This window comes from Mastacembelus armatus, chromosome 15 (assembly GCF_900324485.2).
Source record: "Mastacembelus armatus chromosome 15, fMasArm1.2, whole genome shotgun sequence".
In the NCBI taxonomy this organism is placed as follows: Eukaryota; Metazoa; Chordata; class Actinopteri; order Synbranchiformes; family Mastacembelidae; genus Mastacembelus; species Mastacembelus armatus.
This window is the reverse complement of record NC_046647.1, coordinates 10689215-10715533: the sequence shown is the minus strand read 5'-3', so window position 1 is coordinate 10715533 and position 26319 is coordinate 10689215. Positions and strand designations below refer to the sequence as shown.

The 26319-nt window shown below is 39.1% G+C and overlaps 1 protein-coding gene across 11 annotated transcripts in view; it reads left to right on the top strand.

Moving 5' to 3' along the window:
• LOC113131782 (neurexin-1a) overlaps nucleotides 1-26319 on the top strand; it is a 231017-nt gene that overhangs the window by 191383 nt on the left and 13315 nt on the right. For 8 of the 11 annotated variants that reach the window (XM_026309436.1, XM_026309435.1, XM_026309441.1 and 5 more), the window contains 3 exons: nucleotides 3021-3110; nucleotides 4494-4813; nucleotides 26117-26204. In XM_026309436.1, the coding sequence (XP_026165221.1) occupies nucleotides 3021-3110; nucleotides 4494-4813; nucleotides 26117-26204 (498 nt within the window). The remainder of the gene's footprint in view (nucleotides 1-3020; nucleotides 3111-4493; nucleotides 4814-26116; nucleotides 26205-26319) is intronic. The other 3 variants (XM_026309439.1, XM_026309444.1, XM_026309443.1) reach the window with 3 other exon arrangements.

Genomic DNA, 26319 nt, shown 5'->3' with positions numbered 1-26319 from the left:
CAAATCACCACTCAGCAGCAGTAACAGGCTCCGTTCACATCCAGGATGAATGGGCTCTGCCGCTCCCCTGAAGCCCAGGGGATAGCATTGTTTAACACTCCAGTGTCCCACTGTGGGGATCAATACACGATCAGACCTTGATTATATCCACACTTAATTAACCTCAGTATAAGGATAGACTGAGCATGCCATAGGGTGCAAAGCCAAACAGATAAAGCATTACTGTCTTTGAAAATGGGGCATGGTGTTGCACAAAAGTAGAGGATTTTGGCACAGTAGCAGACTGTGTGTGAGGATAAGTCTTGTATATGTCAGTGCACTCCTGCTTTACACTCTTCTGTGCCATTCTCTTACTTTCCTTTTCCCATTTCCTCAATAAAATGTCTTTTGTCTCTTTGTTAACATTTTTAATGGCATCAAGTAGTGAAATACAAAATCTGACACCCAAAACATGTCTATGCATTGTGGCTTTCAAAAAGAGCATGAATATAAGAGAGTTTTATATTCACTAATAGTGAACATGTTCAGAAAATTGCTATTCTAAAGCGTGTTGCTCTTCATTTTAAACTGGTGTCCTCACCGTCCTCCCTACAGCTGTAGGCTAACTGTTCTCTACAGCCCAGTTTGATGCTGACCTCTCCTCAGATAAGTGTCACAGTGGCAGGAAACAGAGAGGTGACACAACTAACACTCCATGACTGACAAATGGAGGTGACAGGAATTAACAAAACCTATGAATGCTCCATGACAGCAGCAATTAGAGGATTAAACATTAATTTGACACATTCAAAATATAAGGAAGTACAGCTGTGCATGCATGCGTGCATTTGTGTGTGTGTGTGTGTGTGTGTGTGTGTGTGTTCTCGTTTATTAATTTGTTTTTGTGTGTAACACTTTCATCATGCACACCACTCATGAGAATTACATGGTGCAGAGCTCCAGGAGTTTTGCATAAGGGAAACAGAGTCAGCCAGTATACAGACATTACGTAAGCTGAAATCAGCTGGAGGCTGCTGTGTTTTTTATGCATACCTGGAAGAAGCTTAGTGATTTTCTAACTGTAGCATAAATTAAATATATCACTGAACACTGTGCAACCAAAAAACTGTAGATTTTAAGGGATAAGACTGGTGGCATTCTATATTTTTCTATTGTTAGTCTGTTTAGTCACAGAAAAGACTAAAACCCACAATTAATTGATCCTACTAAAAGGTATTGTTTGTGTAACCAAATATTATTCAAAGTTGTTGCACTGGCTTACACCTCCTGTCCTTATGATGAATGTGGACTTTTGATTTGTAGACAAATCAAATGTAATAGACAAATAGACTTTCTCACCAACTTTCCCCTTGAATGCTGGTCTATCATCAAGTGTGGATAGAGTTGACTATACAAGTGAGCTTTATATGTAAATTGAAAACTTGTGACCATTTTATACTGAAAATGGAATCGATGTGCAGGTTAAAAAGATGCGCTTAGGTTAACTAGTTCAATTTAAAGTGGCCTAATTAAGGTGGGAAGAAACAATATATACAGTAAGTAAATGTTCAATATAACTGGCTTGGTTAGCTGAAAGTACAATATCACTTCAGATGACTGGACATTTCAGAAGTAAGTTACACATTAGGAGATTTGCATACAGAAGAATATGCCCAGTGTCTCTGTGTGGCTTTGTTGCAATGCAAAATGCATCTTTTTGCATCAATGCTGGGAGAGAAGTGTCTCACTAAATCGCCTTCACAAGTCTTTGTGTTCCAACCTGGCACAATCAACTGCAGCCGAATTCCATGAGCTGTATAGACAAGCTTGAACCCTTTTTCTCTGTAGCTTATCCTCTACAGTAATTCAAGCTGATGCGATTAAAAAATGTCTTTTTATGCGCCTTCTTACCTCTAAGACCTTTCATCAAACCAGCTATGCATCTGTTACAAGGTTACCTCCTTTCCTTCATGTCTTTTCCTCTCAGAAGCTATTCTCCACTGAATCATTGTTAGCTACCAGATCTTTTATCTGCCAGAACTGAATTAATACAGTTGATGGGACAAACATTGTCAATCTGCCAGAAGAATGGAGCTGACTGAATTCAATCTCAGCAGACAATACCAGGGGGAAAGCATTCAGAGACAGTGCCACTTTGCTGAAAGTCTTCTGTTCTGGAGAGGTTATGGGCCTGGACAAAAGGGTGATGCAGAGTTTGCCCTCATTAATGCCGAAGTGCCCTTACAATCTTAGACGGGAGTTTTTCTGCAGCAGCTTTTTCTCTTTCCTGACATTTATTTGGCTTATTGTCTAAATACTGTTGGAAAAATACTTTTCCATTGACTCTCTCTTCATCAGTGTGATATATTCAGCCAGTCAGACCCAGGACGTTTTCGTCTTTATAACTTGTAGCTTTTATCAAAGCCGTTTTATTAAAGATTGTTCAATGTATGTACCTACTTTGACACTGTCTTCTGACTAGCTGCTCTGAGTGTATACTGTGTTTATTGTTGTATTGCGATTAGCTTATTATTGTCAATTAGGCTATTTATAAATGGGGTGGGCATTTGTAATATGTTAAAGTTAAATTCTTTTATAGTTTAAACATTAAAAGGTTGATTCAACAATAACTTTAAATGATGTTCTTTTTGAAAATGTATATAACTAGTTTAAAAGACAGTTAAAAAGTTACAAAGGGTAAAGAAAAATGGGATGGAAATATTTGTGTAAAGACTTTGTAATGGAAATGTATAAATTTGTGATTTGGGTTGGTTTATAACGTAGCTCTATTAACCTAGATGAAACATTTCCGTGGTAGTTCACTTATTTTCAATTAATATAGGCCTAATTTGTTGGCTAAAATAAAATAGAATGAGTGACGTTTGTTCAAATAATGTTTCAGTAAATTGTTTTGTTTAAATATACAAAACATTTTAAATATAAAAACTTTGTGCAGTTGTATAGCTCCAGCATTAAGTATGAACATTTAACCTTTGACCTTACAGATTGTAACCAATGAAATGTCTCTTTAAACTTTAAAGGCAACAATGATAACGAACGCCTGGCGATTGCTAGACAGCGAATCCCATACCGACTTGGTCGAGTAGTTGACGAATGGCTACTCGACAAAGGTAAAATCACTGATTAAAATTTCAAATAAAATAATTTGATCATAACCAAGTTGTAGCAATATTTTGTAAATAATAAACCTAAAAAATAAATGTTCAGTAAAACTTTAAAAACAACAGTTAAATTTAGTTTGTAGCATTTCATACTTTTTCATAATAATGTATTTATTTTATAGATGTCAGCTGTTTTAATAAGTGTTTATTGTCAACTTAAGGTTAAAGGGACTGTAAATATGAATTTAAATCCACTTACTATCAGCATTGTTAAAATGTCTATAAATTACTGTAGCATTTTGCTGTAAACATCTAAATGATAAATTTAAAAGTTCTCGTTTAGTAATTCATTAGTTATTAAGTGTTATTGGAAACACTTATACAGCACACATACATTAGTGTCATTTGATCTATTCTGACTAAACTACTAGCAATGATAAATAGAGTGCAATATGAATTGGCATCAGAATTTTGAGTCCCTTTAACAGACACTGTAAATATGTATAGGGCATTAGATTAAGGAATTGTAATATAAAACAAACTGAGTGCATGCTTTGTTTTTATAATTCAATAACTAATTCATATTTTTCACTTCAAATGTGAAATGAGCCCTATCATTATTTGTATTTTATTTCTGTTTTGCGTTATAAAAGTGCTTTCATAGAATGTTTCTTGGTTTTTTTTTTTCATGTGCCCAACCCATGTCGGTTCCAAGTTTAATTTTCCTTGGTTGCTTTTGCTAAAAGGATGAATAGTTTCAAGTTTCATAAAGTGTGTCCTGCTTCCTGTGAGATTGCACACAAGAAAAGTCTAATTCTCACAGCTTGTAGCCATTTTATGAATTTATTTTTTTCACACTTGCTGTGTTCCAAGTTTGTTAATCATAAAGTTGGAAGGAACAATGCAAGATAACATAAGCAAAGCATGAGGAAATATATGATTTTAGCTTTAGTGTTAGACTAGTGTATTACATGCTGTATTTGTCTTCTTCCCAGGCAGTTCTCAGCAACAAATAGTCAATTTATATTACTTTCAAGATTATGTTATCTTTTCAAGTGTAGTTAAATCTGTTGCATTCCCATAACACTGCTACTTCTGATTAATCTTTATTTTTCTTGTTATTTTAGATTAGAATGCCCTTTTAGCAAAGCTGCATTGATTTTCTGAATCCTGTGTTTTATTTTACGCTTCTTTTCTTTTTCATAGGCATCTCATCATTATAACGGCAATAAATTACCAGGGTTTACCTCTACAACCCGTAATTTATTGGTCCCATTAGCCACTGGGCAAATAATCTGTCTTTTTGTCTTTTTTTTTTCTTTCCTGTTCAGTAAAAGTGGCTGAGCCTACAGTTCAACATTCTTGTATATATGCAACATTGTTTTCCCACAGGGAGGCAGCTTACAATCTTCAACAGCCAAACCACTATACAGATTGGGGGCTGGGAGCGAGACCGGAGCCGATCCTTTCAGGGCCAGCTTTCGGGCCTCTACTATAATGGCTTAAAGGTGTTCAACATGGCCGCGGAGGGGGATCCCAATATAAGGATCCAGGGCAGCGTGCGGCTGGTGGGGGAGTCACCTTCCTCTATCACGCCGCAGTCGAGCACGACAGCCAATCGTTCGGAGACGTCCACATCCATCATGGAGATCACCACCACCACAGCATCCAGCAGGCGAGTCAAACAGACTACGCCACGAGAGCCTCAGCAGGTAAGATCATCTTGAAATTATTCATTTGTAAGTGACTTTCATTCATGGAATTATTGTCTTGACTTGATTCATTTTGAAATCCTCACAGTGCATAGCATGAGGTTAAGTGCCTCCTGGATTAATATAAAACACTTTGCCCATATGTAAAGGAACATATGCCTGACTTCATTCTGTCACATCTTTCTACACATCGAGTCCTCTGACCTAAAAAGTAAGGAAAATCAGTTGTTCCACCATAGGGAGCAGCACCACAGGCACACTGTGGAGCATTTCTCAGATGTGGCAGCATGTGGTTTGTGTGTGGGCGTGTTAGAGTGATAACCATCATAGAGGTCCTCCATCATCTTTATCTGCCTGCATGAGGAGCATATAACTTCTCAAATGTCACAGTGTGTGACTAAACAATGCAACTCAAAATATGTATCCTATCAAATGAAATGGCGATCATAGTAGTCTTGCACCATTTTTGTCAAGAATGGAGTACACTTCCTGTTAAATCTCTTACAGCACGAGGGCAGCTATATTCCTATTCATGGTAGAACTGCTCGGTTCTAGAGGTTCTCAAACTGTAAATGTGAACTTAAAAAAGTTTGTTTGTTTCAAAAACCACCAACTTTATCTACTTTAGGTCTGCACTCGAAACAACAAACATGATGACAGAACCTAATTATGATTTAGGAATACCTATGCACTAAACTCAAGTATTTCTGTCATTTAGGACACTGAGGAACAGGATTTTTTTTTTTAATCATAACAAAAAGAATGTATGCAGAATGTAAAAAATACCTTTGAAAGTAGAAGCGTCATGGCACACAGGACATTTTAACAGTATAAACATTCAAATATTAACCTCACAGATACATTAGCCAAGCTGCTGTGCAGTAGCACTGATTGAATAACACTTTTTTTTTTTTCCACTGATGGCTCTTTACATTATATGAAGCTCTCAGTTCAGCCTTGATAGGAAACAGGTAAGACATAATAGTGTGAAAACAGAGAAAGTGATCATTGAGAATTAGAGATGCAGGGACAACACATTAAAGTTAAAATGTGTGTCAGAATTTCAAATATTCAGTTCCTCATTTGCAGAGAAAGCAAACACAGTAGGTTAAATTAAGTTTAGTCATAGACTAAAATGAACTTTTAATCAGGGCTTAATCAGCCTTCAGAAATAGAATTTAAAATTATTTTGGATTTAACTCTTTTTGGATTAATCGGATTGTGTAAAGGAAGATTATAGCATCGCTAAGAGAGGATGGGTTTAACTTCATAGAGAAAAATATACACACAATCAAAACAATTTAATTTTAATTCTTTTTGACAGACTGGAAAACTTCTCATTTTACAGTTTCACTGAAAAAACAGCTGATGTACATACTGTATGTCTCCATTTCAAGGATTTTAGAAAGAAAAAAAAAACAAGTGGTTTTAAAGCGTAATCCTGTGTTGATCAGTTTTATTGCCCAGACGTAACTCGAACAATGTTTTTATAAGCCCTTATGTATGTCTATTTATGTATATAGTTTCACATTAGGGCCTATTGGTGCCTTTATATAAAATGAAAGAATAAAATACCTTGAACCATGAATGTTCATGTGTCTGTGAAGCCAGACTTACACTTTTATCTGGAGCTTTTTAAAAAGAGTAACTAGATTGAAAGCGAAGCAAAATGTCAAATTCTTTCAGTTTGGCATACTGTTCAGCCCACACCTCATATTATGCAGTGATGAACACCTACGGATTATTCACACCTAGCTTTCAACTTAGCAGTGAAGACCCCACAGTAATGGCAATCCCCTAATGCTCTGTTTTTCTCTTTGTGACCTGAGACCATTGTAACGGTTTGTGTAAGGGTCTGCAGATGCTGACAAATAATACAATCATAAATATTGATCCAGTGGAATGGTTTTCTCCCAGACTCAGCATGGTTGAACCGTTGCAGGAGCAAGTAATGCAGGTGAAATATCAGACAATAGACTATAATTATATCCCTGCTCCAATGTGGTGTTATAAATTGCCACCAAGGAACCAAGAGATTGACAGAAAAGAACAGGCTTACTGAGATAGATGCCCAACTTTTTCAGGGCTTTTCATTTGAAACAAAGAGTCATAAATGACCATGGCATTTTAGAAATGCTGTGCATTAATGTCAATTTGCAATATATGCAGGGCATCCAATTTAGTAGACTTCCAAGTGACTCAGATCTGATGTTTCCACAGAAGTGTGAATAAACCGAGTCTCAGCCACTTGCATATGTGGTGTTGGATACATATGTGACTATGTGACCACTGTCAGAAGAGTCAGAGCAGAATTCATGTGGTCGGCAGCTGACAGACCATTAAAAAAATACATGGAGTAGCGCAAACAACAGTGAGAAGGGTCAGCAGAGCGATGCGAAAGTTTCTGGAGAATTTATGGAGAAGTGTCTTCAAGCAAAAGTGGAAGAGACATACTGTATAATATGAGCTATATTATGGGAATTTGCATAATTACATTGTCACACAAATGTCATTGTTGTTATTGTTATACACACCTGGCTCATGTTTCAGTTGAATCTGTGTATACATACGTGGCATGTGGAGATAGATATCTGTTACTCTAGGCAACACATAAAAAATGGTTTTGGTATCTCGTGCTCCTAAAGGTTTTTTGGGAGTGTGTTAGGCTTCTTGGAAGTTAGCTTTGATAAAAATATATACAAATATATTAAAATAAATTAAGTGTTTCACTGTTGAGTTATGTGGCAAACTTGCCTATAAAGTGACATATAAAGCTTGGAAGAGAAAGAATAGTCAAGGCTAACTGCTTTAGGTGTTATCTAATGCATCCATACATAAAAAAAGGAGGAAAAAAAAAAAAGGTCAGTGGCTTAAAGAGTAGCTCTGTGAGGGAGGTGGAGAGATGAATGAGGCATGCAAAAACGTGTGCGGTGAGAGATGTCAATGTGTTCAGTTAGATTCAACGCAACGACCTTCCCATGGAGAACTCCTGTGGTAGGACATTACTGTTTCAGGACACTACACTTAGAAACACATCATGTCTAGCTAGTGTAAAGAGAGATGGTGCATTCACTGTACTTTCCTTTGAATAGTCAGCATTTTAATCATTGTGCAGCTGTTCCATCTCCACACTGATGGCGAATGCAATTGAGTGAATGCTGTTATATACTAAGAGTCTTACATTACTGGGACACGTACATTTTTAGTATGGCTGGCCTCAGTGGAAATAAAATAGCTAACACAGGCAGCAGTAGTGTCAGACTCTAACCTGAAGGTTGGTGAAAGTCTTGCTCCGGAAAATGTAAATCAGGCTGTCAAAGAGGTTCAGTGGTATCAAAAAAGAAAAAGATTGTCTAAATGATCACAGACCTTTGATAGGACCCATTGATATTTAAGTACAGCTAAACTCGCATGTTCTAATTGCCTGTTGCTTTCAGTGTTAGTCCTTACAGTAAACATTAAAACAGCAAATTTGTAATGTGATTTATTTTTTAACCGAAGCAAGATACTAGAGCCATGTACATTTATGAGAAACGTTTGAACAAGGGAGAAATAAATGTCAAGTGTGATTTTATTCAATCTTGAGGTGGTAGCCCCAAGAAACTTTTGACTGAATAAATTTACGTGGACTCCCCTCCGTACAGGCTGAATCACTAAAAAAATATGTACATAAGGGGGAGAGAAGGATCTAAAAATACTGTATTTGATGGATCCCAAAAGATAACTTAACTATTAACACAAGGGCATGGTGTCTTAAGCAGATTGTCAGTAAAGTGAGAGAATACTAAATGAAACAGAGCTTGATACAAAAAAAAAAAATAAGCAACTACTACTGGTGTGCACACATTGTCAAAATGCCAGCTTAATGAAATCATTCAGTGACACTGAGAGTGTAGATCACTGGCCCACTTATCTGCTGGAGGGAAAAAGTCACTGCTAATCATCATTACTGTAATGGTTTGAAGGGTCTGAGGGGAACTCTGCCTTCTCAGGTGTCCTATCAAAAAGTTCTCTAAATGCTCAACTGGGATTATATTGTTATTGAATACTGAGGGCCTTGGCTTATGAGAGCTGTTACATTAATGTCATTCTTCTTAAACCGCTGGGTGTCCACTCATGCTTTATTAACAAGAACATTATCATCCTAAAGCACAGTGGCCTAATCAGTAAAGAAATATGCCATGGGAAAAGGCTGATGAGTCAGAATTGTTATTTTAATAGTGATTAAAATTTTACATTTGCTTAAGGGATAATTGGATTGATTTAATTCCAAGGCTTCAAACCAATTCAAATATAGAGACATAGCCTTGATGTTACCTTTATTTTCATCATATCTTGAGGTTTTTGTTTGTTAATTCATGTTTTTTTCTGCTTTACATGCATACTCCATTGGCCTGACTGTCATGTCTTAATGAAGTGTCTGTTCCCTGTAGTGGTTCCTGGTCACACCCAATTAAACCATAATGAACTTGTGCATGCATTCACAAACAACTGACCAGCCATTGTATGCATACATTAAGAAGTGCTTGTTTAATGATATGATTAGACTTTTCCTACCTCAGCTTAATTTATTTATTGTTAGGGGAAATTACTGCTTTCCTCATCCAAAAAAACTTTGTTTGTGTTAATTAGAGTCAAATTTGAGAGTACAGTCAAATTGTAGCCCAAACTGGCAACCCACAGAGGTCTAATGACAACACTAGCTGCCAATGGTCAAGCACTTTCAGCATTATGGTGACCCAGCTCTCATTATTCTCTCCCTGTGGTCCTCAATAATTTTTTTTTTAATTAGTTCGATTTGTGAGATAGCTGCATTTTGGAGAGGAAATATTATGGAAAACTAATATTATACTTTTTAAATACATTTTAGGAAACATTTGACAACTGTTGCTAATGCGCGAGTGGTTGGATTAAATACTAAGTACTTGGAAACCAAGGCCAATACAACAACATGGTGTGTGTTTATGGACTTTTTGAAGGCCTGGACAAAATAGAGAAAAATGTCAAGCTGCAGAAAGATAGCATTTAACACTAGATGATGCTTAATCAAAGCCACTCAGAGATAAGAGATATTACTCTGTAGCCGTAACCCTCCCAGCAAAGAAAAAGGCAGAAAGCCTGCTATCTAGAAGAGCCATTGAAAGCTGTTGACAGTGATGGATCCTCACCTGCGTTGCTCTGTATTATCAACCCTGGCCAGTGCACATACAGTATATAAATCTCATGAGTGGTCATAGTGTGAGGCTGCCATGCACCACCACAGCCCTCTCTAGGAACATCCTCTAAAGTTGGTATTGACTCAAGTATCGTGGACAAGAACAGAATGTGAAGGTCTTACATGTTATATATGGTAACGTTACAGATGTATGTCCATGTTTTGGGGATTTATTAGCATGTACAACGCAAGGATTCAGTACTGAGTACTGGCACTCAGTACTAATATATTAGTACTGAGATCAGTGTTAGAATTTCTGCTCTAAGGACCTAAAATATCAAATATAACCCTACCACCCCTCAATAACAACTGTCTCTCCAATATATTAAACGTGCTGTCTTTTACCATTTTCAGGCCAAAATGGCATTTCTTCAACAGAACAATAATATTTGACTTTGTGTGACATTTAATGCCTGCCATGTTTGTGTCATAACCTTTTTGCCATTTACAATTTCTGTTTTATAGCTTGTTGCTGGTGGAAATTCAAGAAATGCAGATTGTAGCCTGTTCCTAGTGAGAATGAATGACCACTATATGACATCATTGCTGCCAAATAGCCAATTGGCCCCACTATTTCTGAATTAACCCTAGGTGAGGTGGGTGTAATGGCCATTTGGGAGAATTGAGGATCATTCAAAACACATCGTGTGGGCCATTTCATTTGCTCTCACAGTATATGGTTCAGTTCCAGCTGAATTGGCTTGGAGCAACTCTGTTTGTCTTAGTCCCCAAGACGAGGGGGAGAAATCTGGCCTCTGTAATTCACAGGGGTAATCAAAGATTTGACATGCTGTGCTGCTACACCTTCAATAGAGTGTTTTGCTACCTCCTGGCCTTCCACACTGACTCTTATAATCACAGTATAATAAACTTAGTGTCACAGTAATTTTCTTGTGAAAAATCTTTTACAACTTAGTACCCAGTCACTGCTCAGTTTATCTCATAAAACCTCTACAGTTTATCTCATCTTATCTCATCTCATCTCATCAGTCTGCAGCTTCTCCTTTTATAATCATCCATGCACTGACTCTATATTTTATCTGGTACTACCTTTAGGCATAGTTGTGATTGTCTTTATACTAGTAGGGATTATTGTTTTATAAACCAATGCTGCAATAAGTCTACATATCCCAGATATAATGCTAATCCTGCATGCATCAATATCCAGACCTAAGCACAGCTCACGAACGTGCAGGTTCTTTAAGTGTGGCTCTTTAATTGTGTGACATGATACAATACACGGACGTCAGCTTAAGGATGATTCACTTCTAATTTAGTTTGAGATGCAGGGTATCTAATGTTTCCACATTGCTCCTCTGATCTTTAGGATACATTTGGGTATGAGCATGTCAAGTGACCAGCCCTGCGGCTTCATGTGGTACGTCCTACCCAGTGGTAATAAATTTGAACTTCATAGCTACATCCAGCTATGAAAAGCTAGTTTTCACCGTGTTACAATTTTTCTCTTGGTGGTGTAGCAGTGAAGTCTGGTTTGAAGTCACTAATGATCAGAGCTATCTGGCGCTCTTCACTGAACTTTGTTTTTTGTTCTGGTCATAACAGACCTTTTGTACTTTAACTCTCTTCCACTGCAACAGCTTAATGACCTGTAACCTGGAGCTACCCATAACCTGAACTTAAAAGCTAGGGTCCAGGTTTCTGCCTTATTTAAAACTGTCTTAATTTAAAAAAAGACTTGACATTTATCTCCTCAGGTTAGTCTAATAGTCATTCTGTGATACTTGCATTTCAATACATTTCGCAAAGTAACTAAGCAACAGACTGCTACCAGTTGTACAGTAAGTTGTTTTTGATTGACAGGCATATACTCAATAAGTCAAGGCACTTTTCTGTTCAACTAATGGAAAAACACATTTTCATAAAAAAGCTCGAACTGTATTCTGAATGGCTGGCTGTTAAAATTAATGTCCCTGCTCATTTTATAACAGAAAACAAAAAGCTTATCTTTACTTTGCTCATTTCATAAGAAGTGTGCCCATCTGTGTTTGTGCAGTCATAAGCCTTTTACTAAAATACTGTATATATCTATATACTGCATGCTGAATTTCATGATGGATGGTTATTTTTTTATTGTATTTTTTTACTTTGATTTTATCAGAATATCAGAAATAGAAGAACCAGAATAGTTAAATGGCATGTTCTTTTGCTCTATGTCAGAAGTACAGACAGACACAATGGGCCAGAGCAAATAACATATATTACATACAACAGTAATAATGTCCTGTGTCTCTATTGAACAAACTCATTAAACATTCACAGTGCTGGTGAAAGTGAATCCTTGGATTTAATAACTAGTCAAGCTTCCTTTGACAGCAATAATCTCAAACAAGCAGCAGCAGTAGCTGATAATTCCAAAAGGTTTACATAGTTTTTCTTGCCTTATAACTAAATATTTTTAATTCATGTTCTCCCTTCAACTGTTACTGACTGTTCATCAAAGTTAGTACTTCATTCCCACTTAACTTGACACATACAAAGTACGCATCTTGGTCAAAGATCCAACTAAAAGTCATCTTAATGCAAAAAGAATACAAACACAAGGTAAAACACAAGATCATGGGAGTCTTTAGGCTATAGGGAGTCAGGGAGTTTATTGTATCGTTGAATCTTCAGAGCCAATTTGGTAACATTATTATGCCTACACACACATATAAAAAAAAAAAATTCCCGTCTCACCCCTATGGGTGGTGTGTCTACCTCAATCTCGGGTCCTCTACCAGAGGCCTGGGAGTTTGAGGGTTCTTCGCAGTATCTTAGCTGTTCCTAGCACTGCGCTCTTCTGGACTGAGATCTCTGATGTTGTTCCTGGGATCTGTTGGAGCCACTCTCCCAGTTTGGGGGTCACAGCCCCGAGGGTGCCGATTACCACGGGGACCACTCTTGTCTTCACCTTCCACATCTTTTCTAGCTCTTTTTTAAGCCCTTGGTATTTCTCCAGCTTCTCATGTTCCTTCTTTCTGATGTTGCTGTCACTTGGGATCGCTACATCTACCACTACGGCTTTCTTCTGTTGTTTGTCCACCACTACTATGTCCGGTTGGTTAGCCATCACCTGTTTGTCGGTCTGTATCTGGAAGTCCCACAGGATCTTAGCTCGGTCATTCTCCCTCACCTTTGGAGGCGTGTCCCATTTTGACCTTGGGACCTCCAGCCCATACTCGGCACAGATGTTCCTGTACACTATGCCGGCCACTTGGTTATGGCGTTCCATGTACGCTCTGCCTGCTAGCATCTTACAACCTGCTGTTATGTGTTGGATTGTCTCAGGGGCATCTTTGCACAGCCTGCACCTGGGGTCCTGCCTGGTGTGGTAGATCCCGGCCTCTATCGATCTTGTGCTCAGGGCCTGTTCTTGTGCCGCTACGATCAGTGCCTCTGTGCTGTCTTTCAGTCCAGCTTTTTCCAGCCACCGGTAGGACTTTTCGATATCAGCCACTTCTTGTATCTGTCGGTGGTACATGCCGTGCAGGGGTTTGTCCTGCCATGATGGTTCTTGCTCTTCGTCCTCTGCATCGGGCTTCTGTTGCCTGAGATATTCCATCGCTTGGGGCCATCTTCCTGATGTACTCATGGATCTTGGCCGTTTCATCTTGGATGGTGGCTCTGACGCTCACCAGTCCCCGGCCTCCTTCCTTCCTCTTAGCGTACAGTCTCAGGATGCTGGATTTGGGGTGAAGTCCTCCATGCATTGTGAGGAGCTTCCTTGTCTTGACATCAGTGGCTTCTATGTCCTCTTTTGGCCAGCTTATTATGCCAGCGGGGTATCTGATGACCGGCAGGGCGTAGGTGTTGATGGCTTGGACCTTGTTCTTCCCATTTAGCTGACTTCTTAGGACTTGCCTTACCCTCTGTAGGTATTTGGCTGTGGCTGCTTTCCTTGCGGCTTCTTCCTGGTTCCCATTTGCCTGTGGGATTCCAAGGTACTTGTAGCTGCCCTCAACATCCGCTATGCTGCCTTCTGGGAGTTCAACTCCTTCAGTCCTGACAACTCTCCCTCTCTTTGTTATCATTCGACCACACTTGTCCAGTCCGAATGACATTCCAATGTCGTTGCTGTATATCCTGGTGGTATGGATCAGTGAGTCGATGTCTCGTTCAGTCCTGGCATACAGCTTGATGTCATCCATGTACAGGAGGTGGCTGATGGTTGCCCCATTTCGCAGTCGGTATCCGAAGCCAGTCTTAGTGATGATCTGGCTGAGGGGGTTCAGGCCTATGCAGAACAGCAGCGGGGACAGAGCATCTCCTTGGTAGATGCCGCACTTGATGGAGACTTGTGCTATTGGCTTGAGGTTGGCTACTAGGGTTGTTTTCCACAGTCCCATTGAGTTCCTTATGAAGGTTCTTAGGGTCCTATTGATGTTGTACAGCTCCAGGCATTCCAGGATCCATGTGTGAGGCATTGAGTCGTAGGCTTTCTTGTAGTCAATCCAGGCGGTGCACAGGTTGGTCTGCCTATATATATATATATATATATATATAAGGATATATATATATATACATATATATATATATATATATATATATCCTTATCATATGTGTATTAATAATTGCTCATCACAGTGCTTACCAAGTGGAACTGTCTGAAAAGCAGACTTTCTCACTTAATTCTCCCTCTGTGCGCTCACCAATTTAAAAAACAGACAGATGCACAGCAAATGGAGAGGTTACTAAGGAAACTGACAATGCTCCACATTAACAGGGAAAGAGATTAATCAGCAAGGGTTCAGTCATGTTGGTCTTTCATACATCATTCAGGATATTGAACCTGACTGTTTCACTAACTGCCCAACTGGACTCACAGACATCCTGCAGTGTTTAGTCTGTGTGTCAGTGCCATGTGAGGTTGTGGTGCTTTTAATTATTCACAAAAGGAAAACGTCCTCAGGATAAGATTTCCCCTGCAATGCAGATATATGGGACTGACCATCATACTAGTGAGACACTAAGCTAAGGAAAAAAGAGCTATTGCTATCAAACAGCTTACTTTACTGGCAGGTGCACCATTGATTTTTCTTCTTTTATTAGATTTACAGTATTGTCTTTTATTTCCTTTTGACCAGTGCTACCACCTACCCAAGACAAAAACAAACAAACAAACAAAAAAACAGTAGTAGCCACATATGTAAGTACAACTATCATTTGATGAGAGCTTTTATACAGAGTATTAGTTGGCCACCTCTTGTGTGTCTTGCTGACCTGGCAACCTTGCCCCTAAAGGGAGGTGTGTGTTGTAAGTGGTCCTGGTGTGTGCTGCACCAGGCCCAGTCACGGGTTTGTGCCCACCCCGTGCTGACAGATGGCAACGAAGGTAACGCCACAGACCCGCGGTGACCTGCGAGCCCGCAGCGCTCACTCCCAGCGACAGACCATATCCATCATCTCAGCCTCACCAGGGGCCATTATACGAACTGCCCTTCAACACATAGAATCCATGTGAGTTTCTGATCCAGTCCACCTTGGCAGGGGTGAACACATACTGTACATACCAGTGGTTGTTGACATGTGCTCACACGATTTGATGAGTGTTTGATTTGTTTGATCGTTGATGGCAAAAATAGGCTTGAGTATGCCAGAGAGGGGGTTATCCAGCTCAGTGGTGGCTTTTCTTCATTAGTTTAAAGTCTGTTTGCTTGTTTTAAACGATTCTAAATTCATTACAGCTGGGTCCATCATACTTACTTGCTGTCATTATTGAGATAGTCAACAAAGGAGGAGTTTTTTTTCTGCAGGTTTCACACTGCTGGCAGCGTTAGAGGATTACAGATTGTCCTGCTAAGTCTGTTTGGATGACAAGAATAAAACCTACGCAGTGTGAATGTTGTCTCTGTTTTATAAAGTGTTGGTTTGTGCGTGAGATGCTGACACCAAAAGCTTTACAGCATGTTTTATAGACCATATTGTTGTCTCTCAGGACATTTGCTGTTATGATTTGTAGAAACAGAAAATAGTCCTGAGCCAACTGTTGAACATAAGATACAATTTGTCCTACAGTGCATTGCTCCCACCTGCAAGATTCAGCGATCAGCTGGTTTATACATTACATTAATGAACATGAGCTCTGTGCCAACTGCTCATTGAGCTGTTCAGAGCTTCTCCATTTAAAAAATTATTTTTTCTCAAAAGCTTAAAAAGTGTCAAGTGCAAACAGTTTATGCCTCTAAAAGCTGCTTTATTTACAATATGTTTATTTACTAATTTAACATTTTAGTCATAAAAACAGAAGTCATACACTTATCCTCAGATAAAGTCCATAATTCATCTCTTCAGTTATAAAAAAAAAAAACAAATGCATTGTTTGACTCAAAAAGAAAAATTGTGAATCCAAGTCATTTTCATGGTAATTAAGCTACAGCTACTAAGATTAGATTAAGCTCATATTGTCTACATCTCAAGATGTCTGGTTCTGGTCAGGGACCAGCCATATTTAATCTAATCTTGAACAGCAGGCTAAGTACTATAAAGGCGAGTTCAGGGATACAGAGCTGGATAATGTAAAGTAACATCATTAACAGTTAAGCTAAAATAAATTCCAGAAGGTACTGAAATGAAATAAAGGCATGTGCAAGCCAGCAACTAAAGCCTGTTAGCTTCTCAGACAAGTGCATATGAGAAAAAGAGTAATGGGGGGAAAAGCAGAGGGAAAGGAATAAAATTTAATCATGCAGCCAACTAGTAGCTACAAATTGAATCTAAATTTGTTAAAATGAATAGTTCAACATTTTGTCTTTTTTTTTGTGTGTGTCAGATGTCAGATGTTCAGATTGATGCCCCTGTCATGTCTTCCCACTACACTAAGGCTGTTTTCTAGTTTCTTTAATCCATACAAAGTGCTGAATGTAAGGCAATATGTCTTTTGTACAAATTAAGAAGATATAAAAGAAGATATAATGTGTTAATTAAGGTAATGCAGCTGCTGACAGTAAGGTCCTATTAATTGTACAAACAAATTAGTGGTATCAATGTCCTCATCCAACTCACAGCAGGAAAAGTAAATAAGGATATTTATCAAAATATCAATTAATTGCTTTGCAGAGAAATAACATTAAATAAAAAAATGAAGCACTTCTTAGCATCTCCAAAGCTCAAACTTGTAGGACAAAATAGAAATAAAAGTCTGTGTAATTAAGAGTAGGTCAAATGAAAAAATTGCAGTCCTGAACAGTCTGGCATTACAACACTGCCACAGGGAAGGACTAGTGATCAAAAATCAATTTAACTTGAGCGACTTCATAAACAGTGCCCAATTTAGGCTTGTCATTATTGTGATTTTTTTTTTCCTCCTTCCCACCCTGAATTCTATTACTGTCTTTCATTTCCTCTGTACTGAATGAGAGCATTGCTCATTAGTTTACAGCAGTTCGGCCCTTTATGAATGACACATACACACTCAGAGGACAGGAATCTGATTATGATCACACACTGTAGGCGACCTGGTCTGCTGTTGTAGGGCAAAGCTACTCTTCTTCTTTCCTCAAGTCATGTTTTTGCAAACATTACACGTGGGAATTAGGCACAAGTACATTCGTCTTAGCAGCGATGGCATCTATATTAGGATGACAAATTTGTTCCTGTCACCTGATGAGGGACTGGGACTGCATGTCAAGACGCAGGTAGAGTCAGAAAGACAGTGATTTGCGGCCAAACCGCATCTCTCTTCCACTCCCGCTCTTTCTTTCCTCAAAAAACACACATGCTTAGATTTGTCACCTATTTTTAGATTTCGAAGGAAAAGGAACATGAAAATGAAATGTTACTTAGTCACTTTGATTTGAACCGAACTCTTTCCCCAAAATGACAAGTGTTTGTATGTTAGCATTTAGATAGAAAATGCCATGATTACAAGCCATTCTCTGGTAATTGTTATTCCTCCCTCACTCCCCAGCTTACCCTTAGTGTATGATATTCCTCCTGGGCAGTTCCCTGCTCTCAGGCCAGATTACTACCAGGGCGAGCTACAGATGCACGCAGAGCTCCAGATTCGATTTCAGATAACAAAAATATCAGGGCGTCCAGAGGGGAAAATGCTTCGATGCTGACAGATTTCATTTATCTGAGAAGTGCGAAAGCAAGGATAAGGGGGAGGGACAAAGTCGAGCATGTAATATACTTTTATGGAGCAGTGTTTTTGCATAGGCAAGAGAGACGAAATGAGACAACAAGAAAGGGGGGTGGGGGAGCGTAGGAGGTAGATGGGGGCAGATAGTGTTTTATGAATTTCATATTAACATTTTATCATTTAGAGTATGTAGCTAACAGGAGGCATCCAGTCTTCTCCTGTGTAATCTACTAGAAGCTAACATGGCACCCACTCAAGTGCACTCTTTCTGTATTATTGTGAGGTGTCTACAGGCGTTCATCCATATTAGGTGCACATTATTTATATGTCCTGGGTAATAAATAATAAGCACCATGCTTAATTAGAAATGAAAATATCATACAAAATGTTGTGAGTCTTGAGCTGTATGAGAAGAGAAATTAGGCACCAGAATGAGTACAGTGAGGGACTGTATTCATTCTGAGTCAGTGGGTGACATGGTTATTATGTGACGCAGACAATGGGAAATAGACTTAATGTTTCCTCCCAGCCAGACAACTTTCCAAGGTGCCTTGGTGCCTAAGCCATATCATACACCATGCTAAGTGCTGAATTTGCATTAAGACCATGCCAGGATGACAGTTCCTGGGAAAAAAAAATAAAAAATTACAGGGTCCTGGGGGGGACTTGAGGAACATCTACAAAGCAGCGCAGCAGTGCCTTGAAGCAGCTACAATAAAAGGAGTCCTCATAGAGCAGTGTTCTCGGGTCCCAGAGAGGCAGTGTGTTTAATGAGGGAACAGGCATGTGTACATTTTAAAGTAGCTCTACAATTACATCATATCCACAGCTTCTTGTACTGTACACCTCTACACTCCTAGCCCCTACCTATCCTGCAGCCTTGCAATCCACGCATGTGCACTGTAGGTGTGTGAAGTTTCCTCCCAGTACCTTGCTATACTATGTAGGGTGCAGTGACTTAAGCCTTGAGGAAGATGTATGGCAGGACAGGAACATGTGGGTACCAGGGGAGGAGAAGGCGAACCTTTGACTATTCTTTTTTTAATGCCAGTCTGATACTCAGCCTGAGGTCCAGTTACAGCAACAGCTGCTTCGTTTTAAATAAAGCAAAGCCTTTCTCCCAAAAGGGATAGTGGCTCATAACTTAGCAAGTGAAAACAGCTGTCCACCACAGCCGGTTTTACGTTTTGGCATACATAAACAGTCAAAATAGAAAGCAGTGGATACCAATTATTCAGAGTTAATAGCTTTTGAGAAATGCCTGTTTTTGCATGAATTTTCTGGTGCTCTGAAGCCAGCACCCAATGACCTGCTCATATTTAGAATAATATAATATATAATATAATGCCTTAGGTAATTACTGTCAGCTTTGAACAGTATAAACATGCTGTGTGAAAAAATGTCTTGTGTTCCTTAAGCTGACGTTGGTAGGGAGTCAAATAAGTCAGGATTGTTGTTGGGAGCAGGGTTGTTGTTTATCCTAACTTCAATGTAGAGAATGCAGTGTAGTTTCAATGCTTTCAAATTAAGTGTTACCAAGAAGCAATTTCTAAATAGCTTTTGCAAGATCCCTGCCATATGGTAATAAGGCCATGTATTAACTTTCAAACAGGTCAAACTATTTGGTGTCCTCACAGTTCTGATACAGACTGAGAAGTCTAGACAAGTGAGGCTGTTAAGTGTAAACATACACTACTGATTGAACACTCCAATTTTTCCTGTTTTTATTGAAATTTAAGCAGCTAAAGTCCAGTGAATAATCTCATATAGTACAAAGGTAAGCAGTAAACTGCCAGTGGTGAAAACAAAACTTCAGGTTATCAAAAAACTGGAAAATAATGTACATTTCACTTAGAAACTGGAGGAAAGTGACAGGAAGAGGTCTGGCAAACCCAAAGCCACATCAGCACAGTCTCCAGACTTAAACCTCATCAAGCTGGTTTGGGATGAACTGGACATCAACGTGAAAGTGTAGCAAACTACAAGTGCAACACATTTGTGAACTTCTGCAACAGTGTTGGAAAATCTTTCTGAATAATATTTGATATCACATGAAGAGAGAATGCCCCGAGTGTGTTTGGTGTTTGTGTGTTTGCTTATAAATGTATCTACCCTATGCTTTAACTTTCCATGTATGCCTACATTCAGACACTGAACTATAAATTTCAATAAAAACTGGAAAAAAATGGAAAAATTGAGGTGTTCTAAAACTTTTAACTGGCAGTGTATATTTTTTGATGCAAGTCTTTCCTATAACATATGTCTATTACATTTTGTATGTGAACACACAGTGCACGCCTATAGATTATGAGAACCAATTTTGCTTGGTGAAATGCTCATTTCACAGTTGACAGCATTTCAGTCACATCTCGACTACTCTTTTCCTGGGAAAAAATAATGAAGCACCTGGTGTTGTTTATTGCGCTTTTGCATATATTTTTGGTTTGTTTATTGATTTATGTTTTTTGACAGTGCCTGCTTGGAAGCTTTGTTGATCCATTTGCTGAGAAATGCAGAATCCGATGTAAATCCTCCTCAGTACAGGGGGATACAGTTGAGAATACCTCCTTTGTCCAACTCTCGTTGTTCCCTACTGTTCATCACTCTGCAGTCGCACTGGCCGTCTATTGTGTCCCCGTGAAGCCTTGCCTCAGAGCTTTTCTTTAATTGTAAAAAATGCATCGAGAATCAAGATGTTTTAAACAGAGTAAATTTTGTTCTAGATAAGCATTTTATAAATCCATCACTGATTGTTACACAGCTAAGCTGTGATAGTGATAATGTCAAAGCATTGTCTTCCAGTCTTGAAGTCTGTATTTGTGTGAGTCCATAATGTTGACAGCTTGGCAGACCAGCAGTAGGAAGAGTGTGGGCGAAGGCCAGGCAATACACTGAGCTGAACTCACAGTCTTAGAGGCCCACACGCCTTCATTATTCAGCCGGACTCTATTGAGCATCTGGGACTAAATTATTCATCAACATCGACCTAGTTCCAGGGTGCTAAGTTAGATACTTGGATGTCATCCGGCTTTCTGATAAGAGCTGCTGCTGCAGTGTGATAGCTGCCAGGGTAAATAGAGACTGTGATTTCAGATTATAATGCACACTAGCCACCTTTTAGCTGTTATGGATTGTAGTTTTGTACATGAGAGGTTTTAGGTGTGTGTAGCTCACTATAAGAACAGGGATGTATTCTTCATCCTGTGTCTAACCATGAGCTGTTTATATGTGCCCCACTGCCTCCCTCCCTCTCTCTCACTGCCACTCTAATGATGTATTGCTGCAAAAGTGAGGCTTAGGACAACAAACTCCTCCCAATTAGTCTGTGCAACTACCACTCTGGTCAGATCTGGATACTAGCAGGTCACAATCAGTGTAAATCAGTGCCAGCATGAGAAATAATGGCACATGGTCAGAGCAGAATACTGATTCCTCTGCTTTTAGGGGCATTTGGAGCTTCAACTTCAAGGGCTGGTGCCAATTAGAGACAAGATAAAAAATAATACTTTTAGTTACAGCAATGGCTTACACTCAAGTGTGGATTATGTGTACCCTTAATGTGATGCATCCAGGAATATTATAAGATAATGGAAATAAAAGAAACATGAATGTTATGAATAACCTTCTTTCAGTCAGAGATTTTTCTGACCTTGCCCTGATATTATTTCCTGCATCCTAGATTTGTTCTGACATTGTGTAAGTTGTAGAAGTTATACTCACAAAGGCCAAGTATAATCTCTGTGGTATTAACCGCCCTGGTTAAATACAACGCGATAAAAGAGTGAATATCTAGCCTATTTTTGTGTGTTTAAAAAAGCTCAAGCTAGCTAATACAAATACAGAGGGCTTTAAGATGATATTCTAAGCACAACACTTGGTACTTTCAAATATTATAATTAGGGACTAATTATATTTTGTGGTTTTACATTTTCCAGAATTTTCTTTTTATCATTTATCAAATCATCTTAGGTGGGCCAAACTTCTGCAAAGGCCTCCTCTGGTGTCTAAATTCTTCCTGGTGTGGTCTGGTCTGAAATAACTGCAGCCTGTGGAGATGCTTGTATCTAAAGGACTGCATACAACATGAGCATATGGGTCGTGGACAAGAAGAGTCCAATAATGATAAGTGTGTAGCTAATCCATTTTCTATTTGATTGTTCAATCAACCAAGAATTTTGTTGAGGGATTTATCTTAATGAGCAACAGATTACGGACCCACCATTATTGTCACTAACTATAACAACAGAGAGAGCTTTGCAATTTATCTTATACTGGACACAAACATGGCTTAGTTGGGGAAAAAAAAACAGAAAAGCAGAAAGGCAAAAGAAAACAGCAAATATTCTCTGTGGAATACATTACCAGGGCAGCAGAGGCATGCTTCGGATAAACCCTTCAGATGCCTTCAGTGTCCTCCTGACTTTCAGCTCGTCTCCAAAGAGACATGTTTTGTGCCAGAGAGCATTCATCAAATTAGACCAGAGAGAAAACAATGTGAAAACCCACAGCTCTCCATAGAGACATGAAGACAGGTTATCACAGAGAAGGTGTCGCTTGCTCTCAAGCATGGGAGCATCAGCACACAGCATCCAGCCTGAAGAGCAGCCCCCGTCCCTCCTTCCCCTACTCCCACCCTGTCCCTGCAATGGTCAGGATTAAATGGGGAATGGGAAGAAGTGTACAAATGCCTTATAGTAAAGCTGCCTGCTTCATATAGCAGTCACATCAGAGTGTCTGCAGGTTTGTATGTAACCTGCAGAGTAACAATGCTGGACACCAGCTTGCTGCTGACCAAGCTACAGTGAGCACATGCATGCCCATGGTTTGCCCTGGACAGCTCATTAAGAAGAACCATTATCAATCCTCAGGGATCGAAAACCAGCTAGACAGCGCTAAAGAAAGCATCAAGGCGCCTTTGGCTGAGTCAGGTTGGAATTTCCTGCTCCGCATCCTCTTTGATGTTTCAATCAGTGAATGTGCCAAGTTCGGTCAATAGCATTTGCTTCACATTAGGTTACAGTGTGCTAATTTTCTGTGTCTTTATGTTAACATTTGAAAATGACACTGTACATAGAAACTGAACATTTTCATACGTTCAGTGCTTCTCTTTATTTTGTTTTTATTTCTTTCATACTCCCAACTGTCTCCCCAGGTTTTCTTAGTGCATCTCATAGGAGTGTGCTCTCTGCTGCTCTGAGTAGAGGCAGATAAATGAGTGGTGCTGTAGGTTCAGCATGGCTTCAGCACTTTACCACTAGATTAATGATGCTTTGCCAGCCCCAAGTTTTTGCTTTTAGCATTTTAGAAGTACCTTCATAAAATGAACTACAGGTATGTCTTGTTTATAAGCTTATCTATTTTTCCTGTGGGCATGATGTTCTTCGCATGAGTAAACCTGACTCTGCTGCGCTAATGAAGCCTCCCCAATACATACAGTATTTCTGCTAAACTTCAGGAAATTATGCCACTTATATGTGGAAACCTGATTTTTTAAAAAGATCTTAAAATCACTGCAGTGTCAAAAATGATCATATGCATATCTTGTGTTATTTGGGACATCTACTTTAGAAAAAAATCTTCTAAGATTTCAGTGTCTTTTTCTGGCATCACATCCAAGCTACCTGTCAGTTTTCATCAGGGTGGCTAAATTGCATGGTAAGCCCCTCACATAACCTACACTGAATTGTCACGGGTAAAAAAGAAGCCAAGTGTTGGAGAAGGACACCATGAATTTGTAATGTTATTGGATTTCAACCAAGTCGTGCCCACATCAAAATGTTGACCTACACACTAATCCTGGATGGCAGACTGACACCCAGTAACATGTGAATTCATTTTAGTGTTGATTCAGAGGCTTAAGTCTGCTACAAACACAACATTTAAAAATATAGCACTGGGTTGATATTTTGATAGGATCAGAAAACGATTGGTTTAAGATATAAGTTACCAGCACAAGGGTCTGAACACAGCCTATGTACTTGAAGGCAAAATGAGTCTGACATTATTTTATAATATTTTTGTAAGGGGATTGTATCATGGTGTATATCAATGTGTAATCCTCTGTTTATTCAATTCCTTCTATAACATACATTTTAAAGGTCGTGCCTGTTGATTAAATTCATGTAACTGATACAAATTCTATCTTTACTAGCAGAACAAAAATAAATATACAGTAGCTTTAAATTGTATATTCAGCCCAAAAGCAACTGGATTTAATGTCTTTTTAAAATCAAACATTCTCAAATGAGAAGATAAAAAATATGTATATTGCCTATTAGATTTGACTGGCGATGGAGCTGAAGGCCTCACACTGTATGTGGAGAATAAAAACACTCACATGAATGGGTATACATACATACTCCTCTCAGATTATTCAGCAGGGAGTTAAACTACATCTAGTACACCTACATCACATTGCTTCCTCTTCTCTGCTTGCAAATAAATCTGAAGGACAGAGGTGGACGGAAAGTGGAGATGCAAGAGGCAGAGAGAGAGAAAGAATGAGAGTGGAAAGGTAGGAAGAAGAGAGAAGGAGTATTGATTCCTTGATTCCCGCACCTCTGCCAGTGAGTGCAGAGTGTCAGGATCTCCCGCCAGGAAAAACAAATCACAGGGCTGAAGTGATGGATGTGGCACTCCAGGATCCGGCAGTTTTGCCATCTGGATGGCCGACACTGTATATCAGCCTCATGCACAGCAAATTAAATTTACATTTGGATGGCTTCCCCAGGCCTTACCCGGCACAGATGCACCAAAAACAGCCCTCCGACACAACTCCCATAATAGGTTTGATCTATCATTTCCAGGTCTATTATGTAAAGATGATGTTGGTCCATGTTCAGAATGTCACAATGATGTTACAGTCTCAATAAAATCACATTATGTGAAGCCAAATGGATGTTAAGCAAAATGACATCACCTTTAATTTCCTTAAGATGAGTCAATACTAATCCAACTTGCAGAAATATTTTGATGGCCAGTCAAACATCAGTGAAATAATAGCACAAATTCAATAAAAGGTCCATCTTCATTTTTTGGACCTAATGCATTTTTTATTATTTTTTTTCAGAGTATGAAATGTTTAAATACAAGAAATACTGTCAAGCATGCATTTGAGACTTTAAAAATATTGATACAAAAAACTATGTGTGGGGTGTAAGGCTAAATGTATAGCAGCAGGTTATTCTGCTTAGGAGCGCCCCATAACCGAATATCTAGCGTGGCCCCAAAGAGGCTGCCATGCTTAAAAGAAATGACCTTTAACGCAGAGCTGATCAAATGGCCTAAAGCAAGACCATAAAAGAACATTGCAGTGTAATGTTTTACAGTGTAGTTTTTTCTGGTCTTTTGTTTGCCCTTTTCCATTTTCCAATAGGGTAAAATGCATTGTGTTTGGCAGGAGAGGAAGTACATGGAAAATGATCTCAAATGGATTTGGTTTTAGAGTAGATGTGGCAGGAGAATAATGAAGCACCGCTACATATTTGTGGTTTGTGGTTTATATTGGATTCTTATTTTTGTAAAAGCAGTGCTAATTTTCATTGAAAAAAAAAAACAACATATTTTTTTAAAGTCTCTGCCATTGTTTTCCAATCTCTTTTTTTAAGCTTTCATGGCTGGTTGTCCTCTAAATGTCAGAGGTGTTTTGTGATGGCTCTTAACAATGCCTTGAAGGGCAATGCAAAGCCACACACTGCAGCACAAATTGAGCATGCAAGTTGACAATTGTGCCGTGAACTTTGCCCTCAACTGTTCCTCAATAATCACATCTCATTTTTGTAAGGGTAGTGTTGCCTGGAAAGCAGTGCAGCAGCTGCTACAGCACCAGGCACCATGTGACCATGTTGTCAGATAAATCCAGCAGCCAAACAGAGTGGCTGTGTGCTCTTTAACACAACCCTCTGGAAACACAACTATTGATATTTCTAAGCGGAAGCCATCTTATACTATTGATGCAGGTAAGTATTTCAAGCGCTCACCACTCTACTGTTTGCCTCTGCCCTTTCAGACAACCGATGACTTTCTGGTGGCATCAGCCGAGTGTCCGAGCGATGATGAGGACATCGATTCCTGTGAGCCGAGCTCAGGTGGGTTAGGTTAGTCATCTCTTTTTATTCTACTTCTCTCTGGGTGTGTCAGTGTGTCTCTGTGTGTCATAGTCCACTCCACCCAAGACACTCTAGGCTAACACAGTGTTTAGGTGAGCAGACT